The following is a 23112-nucleotide window of genomic DNA, read 5'->3' as shown; positions in this document are numbered from 1 at the left end:
GGTTTTTACGAGGAATAATTTATCAGGAAATAACGTGGAAACCTATCAAGGTATTTACGTTTACTTTACGAGGAAATCTTTCAAGGTATTTACGTTTATTTTACGAGTATTTATTTACGTGGGTTTTACGAGAAAAGTTTTTCGTGGTATTTACAAGGAAACTTAGCGACGTCCTTGCGTGGAAGTTTTACGTGGTCTTTACGACGAAATATTCTCCTTCGCTTTTACGACGAAATAATTTCCTCGCTACGTTACGACGAATTAGCGAGGATATATGCGTTACGACAAACGTATAACGACGAAACGAGTTTCCTCGCTAATTCCTCGTAACACTGCTTTTACGACGAAGTAACGAGGAAACCTGTCCTCGTAAAACTTGTGTTTTCTTGTAGTGGATGTAATAAATTTTCATAAAACAAACAGAATTATTAATTATAAAATGTAATAATTTTAAGAGTATAATTTTAAAATTAAATAATATCAAAGTTGAATTTCGATTTAAAAAATAATAATAATATCAAAGTTGAATACATACATCCTCCAAAATAAGTCAAACTAACCAAGACAATTCTCGAGGAATATCACATGGGTCTAAACCGAACCAGCAATTGAAAGAAGAAACTAACCTACGAATCAAGCCCATGGGCCTATTTACTCTACGAGCCCATTTATGTTAACAGGCCCGACAACATCAACCCTCATAAAGCTAACTAGCGGCTACTACATTGAGCCCACACGTGTTGAGGAGGCGGGAAAACAAAGCACATCGGCGCCGGAGAGACTGAGAGAGAGAGAGAGAGAGAGAGAGAGAGAGTCAGAAACCTTCGCTCGCTAATTAGCTGCCATCGCCAATGGGTATCAAGGTCTGATGGGTTTACTACTATGAATCGAAACAGCAACCTCCAAGTTTCAATTTTTACTTTCGAATTCGATCTAAATGTTTAATCTTTTTTTTAGGGATTAACGAAGCTTTTGGCGGACAATGCGCCTAGCGCCATGAAAGAGCAGAAATTCGAGAGCTACTTCGGTCGGAAAATAGCAGTTGATGCAAGCATGAGCATTTACCAGTTCCTTGTTCGTTCCTGTCTTTCTTTTATTTATTTCGCACTAAAAAGAGAGTACCTTTACTTTCTATAGTTAATGTGATTCCTATAATGAGTGCAGATTGTGGTGGGGAGGACTGGGACTGAGATGCTCACCAATGAAGCTGGTGAAGTCACTAGGTTTTGCAATTATAACCCTTGCTGTTTCCACATTTGTAGCCATATGAATCTATGTTCTGTGCTTTCTTATATCAAGTGTTAATTTCGTGTCTCTGTTTTTGTGCTTGTAGCCATTTGCAAGGGATGTTTAATCGAACCATTCGTCTTCTCGAAGCTGGAATTAAGCCTGTGTAAACCTTCTTCTCCCTCACATTCTTCTTTTTGTTACTTTCTGGGTTTGGCTTTTACTAGTGCTCTTGCTAAGTTAGTTCTGAATGTTTTTACTACAGGTATGTTTTTGATGGAAAGCCTCCGGAGTTAAAGAGACAAGAGCTAGCCAAACGGTATATATATTACTATCAAAAATTGATGTTTACATGAGTTTCTTAACTGTTTTTCATTATGGTTCAGTTACTCCAAGAGAGCCGATGCAACTGCAGATTTGAGTGGTGCAATTGAGGTTTAGTTACTCTTACTTCCCTTTCGAGTTTCTTGTCTAGCTTTATTTTACTATCGAAAGAGAAAGTGCGTAACTTTAGAACCTATTTAACGCTGGCAGGCAGGGAACAAGGAGGACATTGAGAAGTACAGCAAACGAACTGTGAAGGTATTCTTTTTCTATCTTTGAATCGTTACATTCCTCAGTTCTTAATAGGATCCAATTCAAAGCAACTGAATCTAGTACTCTTATAATAATACATCTATTACATCTCTCTCCCCAGGTGACAAAGCAACACAATGACGACTGCAAAAGACTCTTGAAACTCATGGGGGTGCCCGTTGTTGAGGTACTTATGTATAGAACCCCCAGAGCATAAATCTCTTATGTTAATAATTTAAATGGCTAAAGTTTCGAACGAGAGACTGATGCGTTTTTTTACCATACAGGCCACTTCCGAAGCAGAAGCGCAATGTGCTGCACTTTGCAAAGCAGGAAAGGTCTGTAGTCTTTTCTCTGTTCTCATTTCAGGTGTTTTATTGACAGTTTAGAGTGACCAGTGTCTCAGTGGAGGTTTTGCAAGGTATACCAGCTGCAATGTTTTCTTTTGATACGCTTCTATTCTGTTTAGGTGTATGGTGTGGCTTCTGAAGATATGGACTCCTTGACTTTTGGAGCTCCTAAGTTTCTTCGCCACCTGATGGATCCTAGCTCCAGAAAGATCCCTGTCATGGAATTTGACGTTGCCAAGGTTTCCCCCTCACTCATTATCCTTTCTTCTGTTTGTTAAATGAGATAATTCCTGAGCCTTGTGGTCTTGTATCAGATTTTAGAAGAGCTTCAACTTACCATGGATCAGTTCATCGACTTGTGCATATTGTCAGGATGTGACTATTGTGATAGCATCCGTGGTATGTAGTGATTTTTATTATCTCTTTACATCTTTCAATTCAATTGTGTTTTTCGTCTCTGTTTAAAGTAGAACGCAGGTGAGGACCTAATATGCATTTTGTACCTCAGGTATCGGAGGGCAGACTGCCTTAAAGCTCATTCGCCAGCATGGCTCTATTGAGACTATACTCGAAAATATAAACAAAGAAAGGTTTGATTCTGTTTAACTATCAAATAATAGTACTTTGATTTGGTGACGACATATGGAACTCATGATATAAGAGTTCATACCAACCAACATAAGTGAATGTTATACTTATAACTTACAAATTTAGTCTAGTTGGTTGCACTTCACCTGTGTCTAAAGCTGAAAACAGTTGGCCCCGCTATTCATTTCTATAACCACACATCTAAGAATCATATTTCTGTCTAGTCTAAACTAATCCATCCTATCACCTTTACCATTTTGGTATCGTAATAGGTATCAGATACCCGAGGAATGGCCATATAATGAAGCTCGTAAACTTTTTAAAGAACCTGATGTCTTAACTGATGAAGAGCAGCTCGATATCAAGTGGACCTCTCCAGATGAAGAGGTAGGAAACCTAGTTCCTCCTTTTCTGCGCTACACATTTTTTAAAATCTCATCAGGACATTTTCTTAGTTACCTCTTCTATTCTCCTTTGCCAGGGTATAGTTCAGTTTTTGGTGAATGAAAATGGATTCAACATAGATAGGGTAACCAAGGTATGTGACCCTACTTTGTTCCGTGTTTACATATATGTGCAAACATTCATCTGACAAAATATCGTGGTTGATCTAATTTTATTATACAGGCGGTAGAGAAAATCAAATCTGCCAAGAACAAGTCATCCCAGGGAAGGTTTGCACCTTTCAGACAAATTAGTGATAATCTTAAGCTTGCACCTCTCCTTCCTCTCATTTTGTTCTTAAACGCTTCATAGGTTGGAGTCATTTTTCAAGCCAGTCGCTAGCTCATCCGTGCCTGCTAAAAGAAAGGTTTGTCTCTTATAACTTTATATATGGTTGAACCCATTAGTTCTTAAGCTCATTCCCTTCTACTTGTACGCCCTGGCTGCATCTTGTGATGATGAATTCATCGTGTCCATGTTCATGTGCTAGCTGCCACTAACTCTTAACACATGTCCAGAAGTGGATTGAAATAAATGTGCATTTACACACTTTAGGAAACTTTATATGCATAGTTTGTCTCTGAGGTGATTCCTCATATACTGGATCACAGGGTACCAAATGCTTACTCCGGCAGTATAAACCAGCTATCAGCAATAAAATGTCCTCTGTGCATGCTTTTGGATGTAACACCTCCAATAACATTGTTAGCCTTAGGCTGTTCCCTCTAATCCCGGGTTCCAACCTCTCTGTTCAAATGGCTGGAGCTGGCATATGCACAAGATTCTAAATATCATGGTGAACATTTAAAACCAGTTTGCCATATTTTTTGTAGTTCTATTTAGCTATATGACAGGCATACTATATGGTAGCATAGGCATACCACCTTATATAGACTAAGAGCCTCCCATTCTTAAGATTCCTGTGATCAGTAAAGCACTCTAGTTTGTGTTTCACATGTTCCTACATCGGATCATTTGGTACTAACGAACTGTCTTTACTTGGTAATAGGAAATCCCTGAGAGTAACGCTAAAGGAGCAGCAAATAAGAAAACTAAGGGAGGTGGTGGGAGGAAGAAGAAGTAAATCACCGTCCAAGTTGTAACAAAATTGTATAAGTTAGTTCGTTTTCTGCTGCAAAGATCTGGGGGGAGAAGATCAATAAACAGTGATTGTTATTCCTAGGTCTAAGTGGTCTGTTTGCTTCTTTGCTTTTCTCTGTTTCAGTAATCATTGTTAGACTCTGCTTTCGCAGTGGTAGAAAACCCAGTCAGGTTTGGACTTCATTTGCATCTTTATGGTTTATGTGAAGTTGTCAACTTATGATCATGAGTTGTAAAAAGCTTGTGATATTCTCTTACTAATATGAGAACTCGATGTGATGTAAAAGCAAGACTCCATGTTAAACTATGGCTTATGATCTTATCTAATGATATTAAGAGTTGGGTCAGAAAGATGGATAGGTTCCAATATAACAAAGATTCATCATAAAGATATATGAAACATGATAACATAAAGTTCTGTTTTGGCTACAAACTGAAGGATTTTTACATGAAGGCTAAAGAGATGGAAAGAGGAGGATTCAAACAATGGTGCAGCCGCTTCCGTTACTATAGGTACTAACCGTTACCATGTCACAGTTGTTACTGTAATATGGAGGGCAATACGGAGGAGGGCAATACGTTGGAGGGCAATACGGAGGGCAAGGCTTACAACACACTGGCTTCGGTTCTGTTTTGGCCTCTGGAGGTTTTGGTGGTCCAATGTTGACTACTACTGGTTTTTGTTTGATCTTCCTTAGCTTTTCTGCAACGCAGATTGGATCCATCGTGCCAACCACCGTAAGCAAGCTCTTCTCTTCATCCAGTACAACCTGATTCACACCTGCATTCAAATTTATCTTTTAGCTTTTCAACAAACCTTATATATCTGCGGATTTGGTAACATGTTTTTTATAATAATAAAAAAGGATACCTTCTATCTCTGCAACAGCTTGCATGATTGCATTTTTGCATTTCCCACAGTTGATGTCCACTTTCATCTCAACTTTCTGCTCAAAACCGTTGTGTCATTGAGAAGAAAAAAAATATAAATATCTTTTCATATCAGTAGTATGAGCATGTTCTTACCTTAACCACCATGGTTGAGATTTTTATTGGGAAGAATATGTATTATTATGGAATCTAGAAATGAATAGAGAAGAGAAAAGTTAGAAACATATAAAGAGAGAGAGAGAGAGAGAGATGGATGAAGCAGAAGCAGAAGCAGTTAGAGTTTTGTCTCTAATTTGTCTCATTTCTCACCATCTTCCTTTTTAATATAAGAATCGTCTTTGTAACAGTTTGAAGAGCGACTTGACTTCGACTAAGTCTTTTAATCCCAATCTTTAACTCACTGTAGCTATATACGTATCTCTCTGTACGTATGCGTTACGTGTGTGTGCTATAGATATTAATATATGTACATTTTTTTAATTGTAGTTTTTCTTGGTAGCAGTTACTTGGTTGATATTTAACATTCTAGAAAGATTTTAGCCCCAAAGTCTTATCAATTCGCAGTTGACCCTTTATTTTATATAGTACTAATCATGGACATATTATAATTTTGTGCACTTGACAATGACATTTTACCAGCCAGTATCTGTCGGCCTTTCTCAAGAATCCGGTTCGACATGGTCCGGACATATATGAATCTTCTGAAAACCGGACCGTGATTCAGTTGATCTCCCCGGTTTGATTATTAAGGTAGAACGATCAGTTTTGTTAAGAAACGAAATAAACAGCCAACTTCAAGTTACCTTTTTTATTTCTTTTTATGCAAGTAATCATTTGAGTTTGGTGATTAGGAAACCTTCATAGTTACCAGGAACTCAGGAAGATAAGTTATTTTAGGTGAGTTTCCTCGTACGGTCCTAACTACATAACCTAATAGATGTCAGATTAGATGTCTCCATTATCCAATAAATAAACCCTGTTAATCACAACCGCCCTAAGTATTAACTAACAATTAAACCCTAAAACCTAATCTTGTCTATATTAAGTCCTAACCCCACCTTTCACAATTTGCCTAATAATAAACCTTAAAACCCTCTTAATATTTTATAAGAAGACGCAGTTTGAAAGCTAGTCTCTTCGTTAATTTATTCTTTAATTTATAAAATTCATCAAGAACAAATTAACTCTTTTTCAGAAGAAAAAAACATAATGGCGTCTATTGCGACCAGTCTCGTTGTTATTGTTACCATGTTGGTCTCAGCCGTGGCCGTAGCTTCAGAGTCCAACATGCTTCAAGATGTCTGTGTTGCTGATTTGTCCAATGGTATATACATACTTCAAACAATAGATTGTGTTCTAATCAGTTTTATGTTTCGAAAATCTCGTGATAATTACGTTTCAATATATTTCTTTATTGATCGTTAGAATATAAAACGAGCCATTCTTTTAGTGTTTCATTTTCCACAACATATTATTAAAAAAAATCCTACCTAACTTGAATTTATATCATTAAGGCTGTAGCCCATCTTGAATAATTTGGAAATTTCCATCACATTCATTGAATCTTTCGGGCCACCATTTGATTTTCCGACCATCTAACTTAGCTGTGATTTTCATAAGAAGTTACATAGGAATTAATAGAGGATGAGATCTTTAAAGTTGATGCATGGTTAGTTGTCATAGCACATCTTCAAGAGCTTCCTAAAATTTTATCTGGATTCACTTCAAATGACACATTTGTTTATTATTAGAAATTAGTTTTTCTCAACGTTTTTGAAATCAATATAGTTATATGTGTGTTCTTCTTTTTGAAACACAATATAGTATATATGTGTATCTTAAGAAGTTAGTTCGTAAGTTGTTACATTTGAGACATAACGAATTCAATAATTGAAGCATAAAGTAGGTGTGAAAACATAGGATTGAATCTTCAAACATTCTTTTCCAACAATATAATTTTATTTTCAAAATTATTACATATTTAATTTTTAAAAATCTTTTTGATTTGGTAAGAGCTTCCTTAAAAAAAAAAAGAGAGAGAGATTATAATTTTAAGGTTTTAACATTTTTATTTCTGACTTTATGACAAATGAAGCGGTCAAGGTCAACGGATACACATGCAAGGACTCGACACAAGTAACACCCGAACACTTTTACTTTCAAGGCTTAGCCACCGCCGCAGCTGCCTCAAACACAAGCACCGGGGCCGTTGTAACCGGAGCCACCGTGGAGAAGTTACCAGGACTCAACACTCTCGGTCTCTCCATGTCACGCATTGACTACGCACCAAACGGCCTTAACCCACCGCACATTCACCCACGTGCTTCCGAGATCATCTTTGTCCTAGAGGGTCAGCTCTACGTCGGCTTCGTAACAACCGCTGGAAAACTCGTGGCCAAGTACATCAACAAAGGAGATGTTTTCGTTTTCCCCAAAGGACTTCTCCATTTTCAGAAGAACATTGCTAAGTCGGCCCCTGCCTCTGTAATAGCAGCTTTTGATAGCCAGTTGCCTGGAACACAGTCACTAGTGTCCTCTCTCTTTGGAGCTCTTCCTGAAGACATTCTTGTTAAGTCATTCCAGTTCAAACCAAAACAAGTTAAGAGGATCAAGTCCAGATACCAACCCAAGAAATGAAAAAACTATTTTTTTTTTCTTTTTTTTTGTGGTGATAATGTATTGTAATAAAAATCTTTTTATATGAACTTGACCAATTCATTAGTCTTCACAGACCCTTGGAGATTAAGAACACCAGATAATAAGTAAAGAACTCTCTCTGATCTTACTGAAATCTCAACGTTTACAGAAACTCAAAGATTAAGAAAAAAAAAGATAAGTAGAAGATGATGCTAAACAAGGAATGATCTCATAGACTCAAAATATTCAGCACAAGGAAACTAGAAAGAAGCATCCTTCTTATTTATAGGACAGTTATCAAGTCATGTGCAAAGACTCTGTTCCCCTCAGAGTCTCTGCTATCCCTTTGAATCATGTTGTTTCTTGCCGCAAAAGCTTTCCTTGCTCTTCATATGCTCTGTTCTTCCTACTTAGATAAATCCTCTGGAACGTATCACATCGCTCGGCAAAATACGTGTTCACCGCTCCATTGAAATACTTGTTCAGCACTTTAGCCTCAGCGTGTCCCATGTGAAGATAACCACTTGGCTCTGGAGCAAACTGTAAATAATTGAATGTCGCGAGTCTTATTCATGTTATATATAAGACTATATATTTATTTTGACGAACAAATAAAAATAAAATAAATATAAGACTATATACACAACCTTCTCAGCCAGCTAGATATATCCTAACACTACGTACATCATGTATCTTTAACGTATATCTCCTAAATCCTCATCATCATCATCCAATACAAACCGGACCTTTCTAACTGGTTTCATTAAGGGATATGTATCCCATATTGGAAAATCAATGGGACATTAAGTAATATATAAAGGGTTAGGGCCAATCCACTAATTACCAATTGGTTTTAAGTTGGAAGCCCATAATAAACCCGATTCTAACATGGTATCAGAGCCCAGATCCTAATAAGTTAAACCCCTAATTAATATTAACCCTACCCGACCGGGTATATATAGGTCGTAATTGACTCGCTCGACCGAGTATAACTGTCTTAAAGTTCCGAGATTTCTGGCCGATAAGAGCCATCATCTCGAGGAGGGGTATTAAGGGATATGTATCCCACATTGGAAAATCAATGGGACATTAAGTAATATATAAAGGGTTAGGGCCAATCCACTAATTACCAATTGGTTTTAAGTTGGAAGCCCATAATAAACCCGAATCTAACAGTTTCAAAGCTCGTTCTTGATCCTTGGACCTTGGTGGTGCAGCAGCAGCAACAACAACAGGCTTCCCTGATGAGCACTCTTTCACAATTGTAGTATATGTTGCCACTTTGTTGAGAGGCTCAGCGTAATCACGCGACATCGAGTTGAACCATCTAACCAAATTCTGATACTTTTTGAATTTCCTCAAACATTCCCATCTAAGGCCGGATCTTATATAATAACAAAGAGTTTTTAAACCTTTAGTAAGCAACAACAGGTTCATCGTAGCAAGATAGTGAGTATTCATTTACCAGCAAGAGCTGACCAGATAGCAACGTCTGCAATGGACAGAGAATGGCCAACGAGAAAGTTAGCACTACTCTCAAGGTCGTGTCGACGCGAGTGCAAGCATTCTCAAACTCAGAACCAGAGGAGAATACAGTAGCGTAATCTACCCACTCATCAATCTGAGAAGACTCAAAAGCATCGCTGCCGTAGAAACCAGGAAGCGAGGTCGCTGAGCGGCCAACGTAGCGAAGAAGAACGGATGTCCCACTCAGTTTTCGCCTAACTCGAAGACAAAAAGGGTTTTAGTTTCATAGAGAGAGAGGAGGAAGAAGTAATCATATCGGTAAGTAAAAATATCCGTTGGAGAAGACGAGAGTAGGGACGGTAGCTGCGGTGGAGGAGGAGGAGGAGGAGGAGTCGATAGTCACCGGAGAGGATGAGAGGGAGAGAGAAACGATGACCGTGTCAGCTGGGAAAGCTATTTTAAGCCAAGGCGTGCTCTTAGAGTTTTTAATTAGCTAAGTTTCCCTATTTGAGAAACTTGCTCATGAAGTTACTCTTAAGCATCATCAACCTGTAAGTTTTTTCCAATTTAAGTTTTTTTTTATGATTACTTTATTAATATTTTAAAACTATAAATTATAGAAAAATTAAGAAAATTAGGAAAGAGATCTATTTGAGACACTTGCCAATGAAGTTACTCTTAAAACATCATTAACCATAAGTTTTTCAAAATAAGTTTTTTTTTGTTAATAATTTGAAGTAACTGAATTACAGTTACATTTTTTTTTCTGAAAATGTGACAAATGTAAAGCTAATCTCTCAATTTATATTCATAGTTTCTCAAACAATAAACCATTCTAAATTTTTATACATTCTCTTTCATATTTTTTGTTTTTTTGTTAGCTACTTTTGGATGAAAAACTTTTTTTAGAGACCACAAGTTTTTCCCCCTTTTTTACCCACTACAGTCCATAAAAGAATCCACCTTTACTTAATTATCCAAACTTGGATTTGCATTGATAAGTAGATTAAAGTCTTCATTTGACCAAAAAAAAAAGGTGTTTGTGATTAGGATCTGCTGTACCATCCAAAAGTATGCTCAGGTCATCTGTCTACTAGCATTGTAGATTTGTAGGTAAGTATATGAGCAGAAAAGTGCTGTTCTTAGCAGCATCACCAACTATATTAAGGGTATGTATCCAACAAAGAAGCATCAATCTCTAGTCGTTGAACTTAGTGTGTCATAGTAAACAGATCAAAGCAAACACACAAAGCCTGCTCCAATAAACCTTAAAATGGGGACTACTTACTAGCTAACCGTACTCATACAGCAAAATCACCTAAAAATGCAATGCTCATTCTTCTTTGGACACATCCATTGCGCAAATTGCTGATATGATAACAACTTAACATGTCAAAAAACCTACTCTTCTTTCTTCGATTCACTAAACCAGAACGAATCTCAACCAAAGTTACCATGCCATGCCCTATAACAATCTGCTGAGACATCTGTAAGTCAGAACAGGCATCAGCTATATTTTTGCTACATTGGGCTATTATAAGCCAAGGCGTGAGCACCTGAACTTCTTCAAATAGAGCCACCTGTCTCTCTTGAATGATATCTTACCATTTGGTGGCACATCACTATATATGGACATATCAAAATTTATCCATTGACCTTTAATCTCCTACAAAGCTAAAGATAACTCAATCCAACGAAAACTGTAACCTAACCGTATCAATCAATCACACACTACTATACGAATCAGATTCCATACACAATTGCTTACCATACTGCTAAATGATGATCATCATCGTCACTGGTGTAAACCATTAGAAGAAACAAAACACTCAATAGGCATTGATGGATTTAAACCAGACGAAGAAAGTTCTATACAGATTGATTGAGCAAAAAAAAAGCAATTAAAAAAAATCTATAACAAGAATCATTCCCCCTTTGCCTTGCCCTTTGCCCCCCCAAAAGAACAAAACTTACACAAAATCACCGATGCGGATTACACTCATTAGAGCAGAAATCATTAGTCTCCAACATAACACGCATCATCTCATGAGTGAAGCATTCGTCGTTAGGATCAGAAACTGTAGAAGAATCCTCCTCCTCCTCCCCTTCCTCTGTTCTCCTCCGACGTCTCCTCAAAGAAAAGCATCCTCCTTTACGCGACCCAGACCTTGAAGATGATCGCTTTGGTGATTTGGGTCTCTTTCTGAATTTGTCTATAAATCGCTTCCTGGGTTTCGAAATTGAAGGCATTACTAATTGATTCTCGCTCTCAATACCATCCTCCTTCTTCCTATTGTGATCGTTATCGACTCCGTTATGTTCACCCACCGTTATCTCCCCGCGGCTTCCAGGCATTAACCAGACGCCGTTTTGGAACGTAGAGATCGGTTTGGTGGTTGAGGAAGGGAAAGGAGTTTGATTTTGTTTTGTTTTTAATGCTCCTCTTGTCTCCTCCACGGCTTCACACTTTTAGGTTTCTTTTTTTCTTCAATCAAAAAACCTTCTCTGTTTCTAACCACTAATCTCGTGCTTAACTACTTTTTTAATTTACTAATTAAGTAATTAGATTCTGTTTTTCTTATTTTTCTCTTTTCGGTTATGGGCTGTACTATTTATCGAGGTAAATAAAATAATTTTATTGTTTTACCTTATCTCTATCCATCTGATTCATATATAAGATATATATATAGTATTCTACTATTTATTAATAGTATTCTATTTAGTCATATGAAATCATCGTGTTATGTGAAAGTGTGAAAATGTTTTGAGAAAACAACAAGTAGCTAGACAGTTTTGTTTCAACTACTTAGGGAAATTAATTAATGATTTTAGAGAAATCATTTAATATACTGGTTGGTTGAATGATTTAGGAAAGTGGAAATATAAATTTGCAACTGTATATGACTTTGAGAAATCTACAACTTTTTTTAATAACTTTAGAAGATACTCAAACCCTACAAATTTTGTGTGGTAATTAAAGATAGAGAGAGCTTCAGTGCCTAGACGAAGTGATTCTTTTACGGACTGATGATAACACAGGTGATAATATTGTCTTTGACAAGGAGTCTTCGGTGAATGTAATAACGTTGCTGACTCCGTGGCAAGCTACGCGAGAATTCCGACAAATATTAGGAGAAACGATCCTCGCATTGTTCACATATAGTCCCCCCGACCTACCAGATTTTGTGATAACGAACATTTTATCAGGGATGCTACAAGGGACAAGCGTTTTGTTTGGGAAACGAAGCAAGTGGTTGATCATAAGCCACGCAGGGATCGTATGTCTTAAGATAAACGTCTCTAGACTCTCTTGGCTCATGTCTGCTTGAGAAAGATGGTCGTCGCTAGGCATCAAGAAAGTAATCTCTTGGTTGTTGTAGAAATTTGTATCGTTGAGGACATGGAGAAGGACTAGGGTGCCAAAACCGTTATAAGATTCCCTTATCATGTCCGCAATGGCAGAGACTAGGTCGCTGCTTTGGTTGTCATGTCTCAATATGGGAGTCGGAGGTGGCTCGGTGGAGGCAAGAACCGTTAGAAAAAGGAAAAGAAAGGGAGCTATAATTAGGCAAAGAGATCTCGTACTAGCTGATAATAGAATCATCATTCACATCAATTATAAGACTTAAAAAACGAACTTATATACTATGTGAGAAACTCAGAAGTTCATGAGTTTTGGAAGTTATACTAAACCGGTATAAGCCCCGTGGTAGTTGATGCATGGTTGATTCGTGACTTCAACTTTCTATCTCATTTAGTATGTGTGAAAAGAACACTCATGGTGATCATGATCGATATTAAATTAGATGGATTTAGAACTTAAAATCAATTGGTGATAACTAAATTAACTAATTTTTTTATTGTTAAGATTTTTTCAAACTTTTGATATGAAACATTGTTTCTAATACGTTTCCTCGAGATAATAGTTTTCTGACAATTAATTTGAAATTATATGGACAAGAATCTACGGACCAACTTTAGATCTAATCGGTTAAGATCAAGTTGGATTTCGTAGATCGGGTGGGCTCTGACTACTAGGTTAATATAATATGTAGAATACAGAGCAGTACTATAGGTTAATACTAGTTACTAGGTGTCTTGCCCGCATATGCGGGCTTAATCGTTTAACAAATATTTATTACTTTATTTTTTATTAAATCAAAAACCATCATAATAACTTATTATTTATGTTTTCAAAAAAATTAAATCAAACATATATATATATATATATGACAAAAATCTAATTAAATATATATGTTTAATTAAAATTTATTAAAGATAACATTGACTTTAACCACTGAATTTATTATAATTGTTTTATAGTTTATTTTTAAATTTTATAATTGAAAAATATGTTTTAAGATAACAACACAATATATAAGACTTATCTTATTTTTAAAAAAGTTAATATTATTAATAAAAATTCGTTTTTGGTTATATAATTAATTATATATAAAATTCATTAAGGGTATTATAGATATTAACCGCTCTAACTTTTAACGTGAGAGCTCGATTCCAAAAATTTACTTCGCAAATAATAGTATAGACTAGGTTACAACTAGTTACAGTTGTATCTTTTACATATATATAAGCTCTTATAGGAATAAGCCAACAAATTAAATCCTCAGCTTGAGTTGCACCAAATACTATGTATTGAGCTACATAAAAGAATACTCTACCAGAGAAATAAAGAAACAAAACATAGACAAACATAAAACTGCATTACACAACAAGTATAGCAGATAAAAATACACACTCACCTATATATACATCCACAGTCAAGTAAAGAACAAAATTACAAGAATCTGAAGAAGAAAATTAGGAGTTGAGAAGGTTTTAGTGAAGAACAAGATCATTAAAACCTCGTCTAGAGGCTAAACCAATAATACACAACATGTAAAACACTTTCCCACTTTTCATTTTAGCTTTTACTATTGTCTTGCACTTCTCCACTTTCATCTTAGCCTTAACCAACATTGGCTTCTGCGATTCTCCTAACCGCTCTCGCTCTTCTGCTTCTGGTTCCTCCTCTATCGTCTCTAGCCTCCCCTTTAGTATCTCATCCAAGTCTTTCCCCAAGTCACATATACTCTTGTTCTGTTAAGTTACAACACTTTTTCTTTAGAAATTTCCGTGTCTAACCATTGAAAATATATGAATCTGAACCTCAGGTTCTTGCAACATGTACCTCACAATCGCGGTGTAAGTTCCTCTTGTTGGTGCTTCCATGTACAACCCACCACATCTTCTTACACACCAAACTCCTCATATAACCTTCTCCTTCTGAAAAATAGTTTCTTCTTGTCACATCAGCTTCTCTACAAGAATGTCTTTCACCAACCCTTTTACAGCTTTATAATGATACTTTTTGGTTCTCTCAAAGTGTTACTTTACAGACAAGCTTCCATGTTTAAATGTGTTCTTCTCACTATAGTACATATTTAAAAAAACGAGTTATCATCACATTCTGTTTTGTAAAGTCTTTTATGTTCTGTAAAGTGGTCATCTCCTTTTTCATGTTATCTCTTTTCTTGCCTTTTTGCTCTCCCTTAATTGATGCTTTATCTGTCACGCTTAATCTCCAGCAATTATATTAAATAATAGTATGTTTTAGTGGGTTTACTAGTCTATCTCGTGTATTGTTGAATCAACAACTAATCCCAGACAAATGCTTTATAGTGTACTATTAGGAGAGAAAACATGAGAGATGAAAAGAGTTTGTTATTCTCGTTAAGTCGTTACAGAGTCGTTACAGAGCTTTATATAACAGCTACTGAACCGGAATCAAAGTAAACCGTGTACAACATTTAACCAATATTAATCAACACTCTAATAGCCCCCCTCAAGATGGCGAGAAGACTGAATTCAAAGCCATCTTGCCAATGATAGAGTGGAAATGACCAGGTTGGAGAGGTTTAGTGAAAAATCAGCTAGTTGATTGTCTGTCCTTACATGAAGTGTCTTGATTAAACCTTTCAGTATCAGCTCCCGAACTTTGTGACAATCAAACTCTAGATGTTTAGTTCTTTCATGAAACACTGCATTGTTTGCAATGTGAATTGCTGCAGTGGAATCACAAAAGAACGCAACCGGTTGACTCTGAAACACTTGAAAGTCTGTCAAAAGATTGACTAACCATTGAATCTCACGAACTGCACACCCCATAGCTCTGTACTCAGACTCTGCTGAAGAATGAGAGACTGTGTCTTGTTTCTTGGACTTCCATGATATCAAAGAGTTACCAAGAAACATACAGTAACCTGAAGTTGAACGTCGTGAATCCAAACAAGAACCCCAATCGGCATCCGTGAACGCTTTTAGAACGAAATCACAGGTAGAAGAGTAGAAAACTCCCATGCCAACTGTTCCTTTGAGATAATGTAGAACTCGCAAAGCAGTCTGATAATGTGATTTACGTGGAGCAGAGGCAAACTGACAAAGCTTGTTCACAGCAAATGTAATGTCAGGTCTAGTGATTGTGAGATACATCATCTTGCCAACGAGTCTTCTGAAGATTAAAGGTTCCTCAAGAAGATCATCAGGACTATCCACACGCAGTTTAACACAAGGATCCATAGGAATTGAACAAGGCTTGCAAGCCAAGAGTCCTGAATCTTCAAGAAGCTCCAAAGTATACTTTCTTTGAGAAACAAAGATACCAGAAGAGGAACGAGCAATCTCCAATCCCAAAAAATACCGTAAGGGACCGAGATCTCTGAGCTTGAAGAAAGACTTCATGTCTGTTTTGAGTTGAACAACATCGTCATCATTGTTTGAGGCGATGATGATGTCATCAACGTAAACTAAAACAGCAAGATACTTAGCATCGTCACGGCGAATGAACAAGGTATGATCGCTGTGAGATTGTTGAAACCCAAGAGCCAACAAAGTGGTACTGAACTTCAAAAACCATTGTCTTGATGCCTGCTTCAAGCCATATAATGACTTCTTAAGCTTGCAGACAGCATTTTCAGGCAGAATGGTTCCCTCTTTCGCAGTATATCCCGGCGGAAGATGCATGTAAATCTCTTCATGCAATTCTTCATTCAAGAAGGCATTAGATATGTCTAGTTGTGTTAAGCTCCAATTCTTAGCTGCTGCGACAGATAACAGAGTTTTGACGGTTGTCATCTTCGCAACAGGTGAGAATGTATCCACAAAATCGATACCCTCTTGTTGTGTGTAACCTTTAGCCACTAATCTCGCTTTGTAACGTTCCAGAGTTCCATCAGCGTTAAGCTTGACTTTATAAACCCACTTGCATCCAATAGCATGTTTACCCGGAGGAAGAGAACAAATCTCCCATGTCTGAGTATTCTCCAAGGCAATGAGTTCCTCATTCATTGCTTTGAGCCATTCATCAAATTTCTTGGCTTGAGTGAATGAAGTAGGTTCTGGATGTAATGCTATCGCACAGATATAGGATTTGTATCCTTTTGAAAGCTTCTTGAGAGAGAGGTAAGAAGCCAAAGGATAGGGGATATCTGTCTCAGTCATATTGCAGTAATAATCATGCAGATAAGCTGGTTGTTTAGACACTCTTGTTGGCTTAACAGCCTTTGCAGCAGATGGAGTAGTTGAAGAAATCTCCACAACTGTAGGTGAGGAAGTCATATCTACAGGGATTTCTTCATTACTCGTTGCAGCAGAACCAAACAGAGACATAAAATCAGGAGATGCCATAGAAGAATCCTGAAAAGGAAATATATCTTCATGAAAAACGACATTCCGTGATATATGAATCGTGTTACTCTCCAAGTCCAGAAGCTTGTAGCCTTTATACCCTGCTGGATATCCAAGAAGAACACAAGGTCTTGCTCGAGGTTGAAACTTGTGTCTGTGTTTAGTAGATGTGGAGCAGTACACAAGACATCCAAACACACGAAGATCCTTATAAGCAGGTTTGCTATTAGTCAGCATCTAGAAAGGAGACTTGTTCTTTAGTAGAGGAGAGGGTAGTCGATTGATCAAAAACACTGCTGTAAGAACACAATCACTCCAGTACTCGAGTGGAATATGCGCTTGAAACATCAAGGCTCTTGCCACATTTAATATGTGTTGATGTTTCCTCTCGACTACTGAGTTCTGTTCAGGAGTCTCAGGGCAAGAGTGATATGCTTTGATGCCCTTGCTCTTGTATAAAGCAGTAAAGCTCAGCTCTGGTGCATTATCTGAACGAACTCCTTTGACGTGAGCATTGTACTGGTTCTCGATCATTGTTAAGAACTCTGGAAAGACAGTGAGAACTTCTGATTTTGTCCTCAAAAGATATAGCCATGTCACTCGCGTGTGATCATCAACAATGGTCAAGAAGTACTTGTATCCTTCAGCTGTTGGAACAGAAAAGGGTCCCCATATATCAATGTGCAACAAGTCAAAAGCATTAGAGCACATATTGTTAGGAGACATATATGGTAAATGCTTTTGCTTGGCAAGAGGACAAATAGGACAGTGAAATTTTCCATTATTTCTCTGAGAATATCCAAGTACATCAGTGATAGAATGCACTTTATCAACCGAAGGATGGCCTAGTCTATTGTGCCATAACGAAGTATCGACCACAATATTTATTGAAGACTTAGCCGGAACAGTTCCAGAAGCATTGAGACTCTCTCCTTCCAGAACATAAAGGTTTGAAATCCTTTCACCCTGACCAATCATCAATCCCTTGGTAGTGTCCTGTATCATACAAGAATCTTCATCAAATGAAACTCGACATCCCAAATCATGTGTTAACTGACTGATGCTGAGAAGGTTCAACCGGAAGTCAGGTATATATAACACATTGTTCAAGATCAGATAATCATTAAGACGGATTTGGCCAATCCCTGCAATTTTAATGTCTGTTCCTGTGGGAAGAGATACAGATCGATCCATAGAAGCGGTGAGACTGACAAACAAACTCTTATCATGTGAAACATGATGAGTTGCGCCACTGTCGATGATCCAAGATCGAGAAGATAAAACATTACCTGTGGCTCTCAACATTCCAATAAAACCAATAGTAGAGGACGAGAGAGTCATACCATGTAATGGAGTGATAGAACCACCAGACGTTGATGCCATTATTGTTTGGTCATTCTTCAGCTGCGAGTTGAAGTAAGCAATCAACCCTTGAATTTGATCCTTTGACATCGTGGTAGTAGACTCAGCAGTCACAGTCTGATCATTAACCGCAACTTGTGCAACCACTGGTTTGCTTTGCTTCTCCACATAACCTCCTTTGTCTGATTGTGGCTTCTTGTGTTTGAATCCTGGTGGGTAGCCATGGATCTTGTAGCACTTGTCAATAGTATGACCATTGTAGCCACAATGAGAGCAGATAGGACGTTGAGGGCGAGGAGTGTAAGCAGCATTGATAGAGGCAACACTGTCAGACCCATCCACATGAAAAGCACTCGCATTTGATATTGGATTTATGCTCCGCTGACTGAAATCTTGATCCAAAAGATTATACACTTCAGATAAGTCAGGTACTGTCTTCTTCATGATGATCTGACTGCGAGCATTGGAGTAAGAATCATTGAGACCAGCCAGAAACTTTATCACCTTGGTGTGTTCTGATTTAGTAGTCATCGATCTGCAGCAGTTGCAGTTTTGACACGTTTTGACGCAATCTGCTCCATCAAGATCATCCCACATCGTCTTGAGTTTTGTATAGTATGTGGATAGATCCAATGATCCTTGCTGGAGAGACCAGATTTGCTGTGTCAACTGGTATGATCTTGGTAGATTAGTGATGTGGAAACGAGTTAACAGATCCTTCTATATCTCAGATGCATCATTAAACCTGAGAATGCTCCCATAGATCTGTTTCGTCACTGAGTTCAAGATCCAAGATTTAACCATGCTATTGCAGCGAGACCAGATTCGAAAGTGTGGATCAGATTCAAGAGGTCTAGCCAAAGATCCATCAACAAACGTAATCTTGTTCTTCGCATCAAGAGCAATGTTCATCGCAATACTCCAAGTGTTATAGTTAGATCCATCAAGTACCTCAGATATGAGAGAAGTTCCCGGATTATCACCATTTGTGAGAAAATATGGAGAGTATTGAATTCCACCGAAGTCGTGAGATGGATTTGGAACCGGGAAGGTTGGAGCCGTTGGATTCGCCGATGTTTGTACCGGAATAGGTGGAATCGGGATTCCATTTGCCTGAACTGGCGAAGTGGCGGTGGTCGTCGGAACTGACTGACGCGCCGTTGAGGGACGAGCTGCACGTCGCGTTGATCGTCGGAGAGTCACCATCGTCACCACAAGAATCTTCGACGGAACGATCGAAGAAACAGAGGACGGTGGGATGATCGGAAGATTCTCCGATCAAAAGACGCCGGAAAACAATAGATCGGAAACACGGATCGTGATGTTGAACGTAGATTCAACGCTCTGATACCATATTAGGAGAGAAAACATGAGAGATGAAAAGAGTTTGTTATTCTCGTTAAGTCGTTACAGAGTCGTTACAGAGCTTTATATAACAGCTACTGAACCGGAATCAAAGTAAACCGTGTACAACATTTAACCAATATTAACCAACACTCTAATATGTACTTGGAACTCGAGTTCGAGTTTCACTGGCCATTGCAGTTAACATGGCGCATTCGCATGTCTTAAAGAGACTAAAGCTCTACTGAGTGTGAAACTTTCAAAAATATATATTCAAAAAGGGAGGATATACATAAACTCAGTACAAAGATCAGTTTGATACACACTTAGCTTACTAATAAATATTTGTGTAAAATGTATCAAATATAATGTCTGTGTATAGGGGGGGGGGGGGGGTATGTGTAGCTTGTGGACCAAGCATGAGTAATGTAAAGTCGTGTTTCATTATTAGGCAACAGACACAAACATATAAACATCATAAGTAGCATTTGGTTACAGTTTCATTTCTCTGTTTTTTATCTCTCTTTTTCTATATGCGCTTCTTCTCTAATACAATAGGGAAGCCCCAGTGAGAAGAGACAATGAGATTGGGATAGAAACCTTCTCTGTTCATTTTATCTGTGATGCGCGCGTAAATGCTCAAGATCCTTCTTGGTAAAACCAGTGCCTTAAGAACCAGCCTCCTTGGTCGGTTTAGTCTAAACCCTTTTGACCTACCCTCAAGCTTCTTCCCCAAGTTATGTTTTGTCGTGACCTTCTCGTGATGATGACTTAGCTTTTGGTACTGGCACGATGATCTTGACCGGTACTTACCAAGAATCCGCAACATCTTGAGCTAATTATTGTTTTGTCTTGAAGATACAAAACAAGGAAAATATGTTTTCAAAGATTTTGTTGATGAAGTGGTCGGAAAGTAGCTCTAAAACTAAGAAAACACTTAAATGACAAGTGAATCAAAAGAGAAACAAACAAGGATCAGTTTGATGATGACTGATGAGAGAAAATAAGGGGATCCATTTAATGATAAAGAGAGTGAGGGAAAGATTCTGAAAGCACATGGCTATATTCTTTCTTTGTATTTATTAAAAACTACAAATCCCCAAATCTTCTGAGTTTTGTTCAGTTCTTGTTTAACCATACAAGTCAGAGAGAGACTGCATGCAGCTGCCATGTATTTGACCTATGTGTCTATCTATGGCTGTCACATACCAAAAGAAAACAGAGAAAAAAATATTAAGAATTGGTGTCATAGTGAATAAGAAAATAGAGAGCCATGTGCAATGATTAAATCTTAGTAAGTTTTATATCTTAAATAATAGATAAAGGAGAAGATAAGCCACTAACTAATCATTTGGAACACATGAATAGAAGAGAGGATCAAACGAGAAAGACAAAAGTCTCCTATATTTATTTCTTATAGTTATTTGTGTATATGGTTCAAGAAAATGTTCTGAAGAGTAGGCCCTTCACTGCTTCGTTGGTATCCAGTTCTTTGCCTTGCTCTCTCGTTCTTTCATGTTAGTATTTGTCACAGTTTAAATTCTTTGTTTAGATTATTTTTCGCATCTCTCCTAGTAACTCCGTTTTAAATTGAAAATCTAGTAATAATATTTAACATTTTACCAAAAAAATGTTCCAAAAAAAAAGTTTACTGCAACAAAGTTTACTAGATACTAGCATTTTGTCATGAGATGTTTGAAAAAGAGATTCAACATTTTGGGTTTTGGCCACATGTGAAAGAGACCCTGTTACATTGTCGCTATATGTTATGGGCCCAAAGTCGGCTTATTTTGCTTAAGACTGAGGCCCATTAGAAGGAAAACGTAGCTGTGAACTTGTTGACCAAGGGACACGCAAAGAGGAACCACTCTCTGACTTCGTGTCTTAAAATGAGTTGTGATTCAACGCCGAGTTCACGTTTCTTGCATGATTTTCTCCGTACACACTCAACCGATAAACCTTATGTTGATTTTTCCCATTCCAGAAACCAAATTTAATTAAAGAAAATAATGATAAAATCTAAAACTTCAATTAAGCTTACTAATCATCTGATTAACGGAGATTATACAATGATTCACTTGAGCAAAAGCAAAAAAAACATAATCAAAGATAGGAACAAACACACCGACTCAAGCGTTTCCCAAATCTCTCTAAAACCTTTTTAGAAGCAGTTGTAAGAAGGCTCGTCTTGGTGCAAATGAAGGAGGCGGAAAAAGCGTCTGCGGCGGTAGAAAAACGCCGATCTGAGTCGAGACCAGAAAACGCGTTTCAACTTCCTCGTGGATCTCAGCTGTGTCCACACAAACCTCTTCATTCTCCTAACAGATCTAGTAACCTTCTCCCTGAAGCTCTGTTTCCTGGAGAACTGGTAGCTCCTGAGAAACAGCTGTCTCTTCTCCAAATACTCTCCATGGCAGTAACGGTCGCCGCCGCCGCCGCCGCTTCTGAAAACGAGCTTCTCACTCATATTCAGTGGAGGCTGAGGAACGGGTGTTTTTATTTTCTTTTTAGGGATCTTTTATGTTTCCTTCCAAGTTTGGAAACGGAGCCCTTAAAGTAAAGGGTTTATTGAACGCAAACGCAGTCGCGTTATGTTGAAGCTTTTTGGTTATAAAAGCGTGCGTTAGTGTCTTCTTCTCTCTTAAATACTATAGTAGTAGTATTTTGCTTTAATCATGTGTTACGCACTGTGTTCTTATTGGCGCAAACGTATGTGTTTACCTTGCCTAAGTCTTTTGTCCTCGTTAATCCATCCAAAAGTCTGGTGAGACTTTAATTTAACGTTTCCCCCGTTGACCAACAACATTCCACTAAGTATTAACTAACATCAAAATAAAAGCAGTGAATGAATGAATGTAGTACTTGTTTAGTGGGTTATCAATCGAAATTACTCCGTTTATGAGGTCACTTTATCGAAAACAATAAAACTGATTAGTACTATAGCTTAAAAGATACACATTCACTGAATCAGAAGACATTTTCTAGCAGTGGAAAACGTGAAAATAATATGTATCATCCAAGACAATAGTTCAAAGAATTTAAGAGAATGCACCCTTTTTGTTAGTATAGATAACTTTTTTATAAAAAGAGTGACAATATAAAAAGATGTGCTCATAAAAAAATTTCTACAATACAAATACTACTTATTTTGATATAGTCCTTTTAACTTTTTGTGGTCACACAAGCATATGAAATAGTTTATGTTCGGTGGAGCATAGTAGTCAAGTGTAAGTTAGGTGTGTGAAGGTGTGACATCGGGAATTATAGAAAGGATATGCCTAAACTCCAATGCATTTACTATGCTTGGTTTTTGTCAAATACCAACCATCCTAAGAACAAGCATCTCTTATGCAATAATGTTCACAAGTGTAAGTTACGTACACAAGTTCCTCAAAGAGTGTCAAGGACTTTGTTGTTTATTACCATGCTCTAAAATTTAAGA

The 23112-nt window shown here is 37.5% G+C and overlaps 7 protein-coding genes across 9 annotated transcripts in view; 3 read left to right on the top strand and 4 right to left on the bottom strand.

Annotated features, from left to right (window-relative positions):
• Window positions 1-23112, top strand: part of LOC103874503 — a 524448-nt gene that overhangs the window by 226610 nt on the left and 274726 nt on the right. The window lies entirely within an intron of this gene.
• LOC103874470 (flap endonuclease 1) lies at window positions 694-4572 on the top strand. Of its 2 annotated transcripts, XM_009152898.3 has the most exons (18): window positions 694-863; window positions 958-1074; window positions 1165-1223; window positions 1334-1393; window positions 1493-1546; window positions 1614-1662; window positions 1762-1809; window positions 1925-1990; window positions 2091-2141; window positions 2273-2392; window positions 2468-2552; window positions 2662-2743; window positions 3014-3128; window positions 3223-3279; window positions 3369-3415; window positions 3498-3552; window positions 3797-3981; window positions 4195-4572. In XM_009152898.3, the coding sequence occupies exons 1-17, from the start codon at window positions 852-854 to the stop codon at window positions 3971-3973; spliced, it is 1254 nt and encodes a 417-aa protein (XP_009151146.1). In that variant the 5' UTR covers window positions 694-851; the 3' UTR covers window positions 3974-3981; window positions 4195-4572. The 2 variants fall into 2 exon arrangements, with proteins under 2 accessions (XP_009151146.1, XP_009151147.1); XM_009152899.3 differs by lacking the exon at window positions 3797-3981.
• Window positions 4654-5548, bottom strand: LOC103874471 (heavy metal-associated isoprenylated plant protein 43-like). 2 transcript variants are annotated; one of them, XM_009152901.3, is made up of 4 exons: window positions 5487-5548; window positions 5313-5366; window positions 5158-5233; window positions 4654-5067 (listed from the first exon to the last, which is right to left on the bottom strand). In XM_009152901.3, exons 2-4 carry the CDS (start codon window positions 5322-5324, stop codon window positions 4766-4768), a joined length of 390 nt encoding a protein of 129 aa, XP_009151149.1. In that variant the 5' UTR covers window positions 5325-5366; window positions 5487-5548; the 3' UTR covers window positions 4654-4765. The 2 variants fall into 2 exon arrangements, with proteins under 2 accessions (XP_009151149.1, XP_009151148.1); XM_009152900.3 differs by having other exon boundaries at window positions 5313-5513.
• LOC103874469 (probable germin-like protein subfamily 2 member 5) lies at window positions 7212-7987 on the top strand. The gene has a single exon (XM_033273838.1). It carries the CDS (start codon window positions 7260-7262, stop codon window positions 7812-7814), a length of 555 nt encoding a protein of 184 aa, XP_033129729.1. The 5' UTR covers window positions 7212-7259; the 3' UTR covers window positions 7815-7987.
• LOC103874468 lies at window positions 10001-11868 on the bottom strand. The gene is made up of 2 exons (XM_018652583.2): window positions 11255-11868; window positions 10001-11217 (listed from the first exon to the last, which is right to left on the bottom strand). The coding sequence occupies exon 1, from the start codon at window positions 11634-11636 to the stop codon at window positions 11262-11264; it is 375 nt and encodes a 124-aa protein (XP_018508099.1). The 5' UTR covers window positions 11637-11868; the 3' UTR covers window positions 10001-11217; window positions 11255-11261.
• Window positions 12062-14675, bottom strand: LOC103874467. Its single transcript, XM_009152895.3, has 3 exons — window positions 14470-14675; window positions 14130-14378; window positions 12062-12795 (listed from the first exon to the last, which is right to left on the bottom strand). Exons 1-3 carry the CDS (start codon window positions 14548-14550, stop codon window positions 12274-12276), a joined length of 852 nt encoding a protein of 283 aa, XP_009151143.1. The 5' UTR covers window positions 14551-14675; the 3' UTR covers window positions 12062-12273.
• On the bottom strand, window positions 20382-22904 carry LOC103874466. Its single transcript, XM_033273869.1, has one exon. The coding sequence runs from the start codon at window positions 22135-22137 to the stop codon at window positions 21832-21834; it is 306 nt and encodes a 101-aa protein (XP_033129760.1). The 5' UTR covers window positions 22138-22904; the 3' UTR covers window positions 20382-21831.

This window comes from Brassica rapa, chromosome A06 (assembly GCF_000309985.2).
Source record: "Brassica rapa cultivar Chiifu-401-42 chromosome A06, CAAS_Brap_v3.01, whole genome shotgun sequence".
In the NCBI taxonomy this organism is placed as follows: Eukaryota; Viridiplantae; Streptophyta; class Magnoliopsida; order Brassicales; family Brassicaceae; genus Brassica; species Brassica rapa.
The sequence above is the reverse complement of the archived record's forward strand: the minus strand, read 5'-3'. Positions and strand labels throughout refer to the sequence as shown.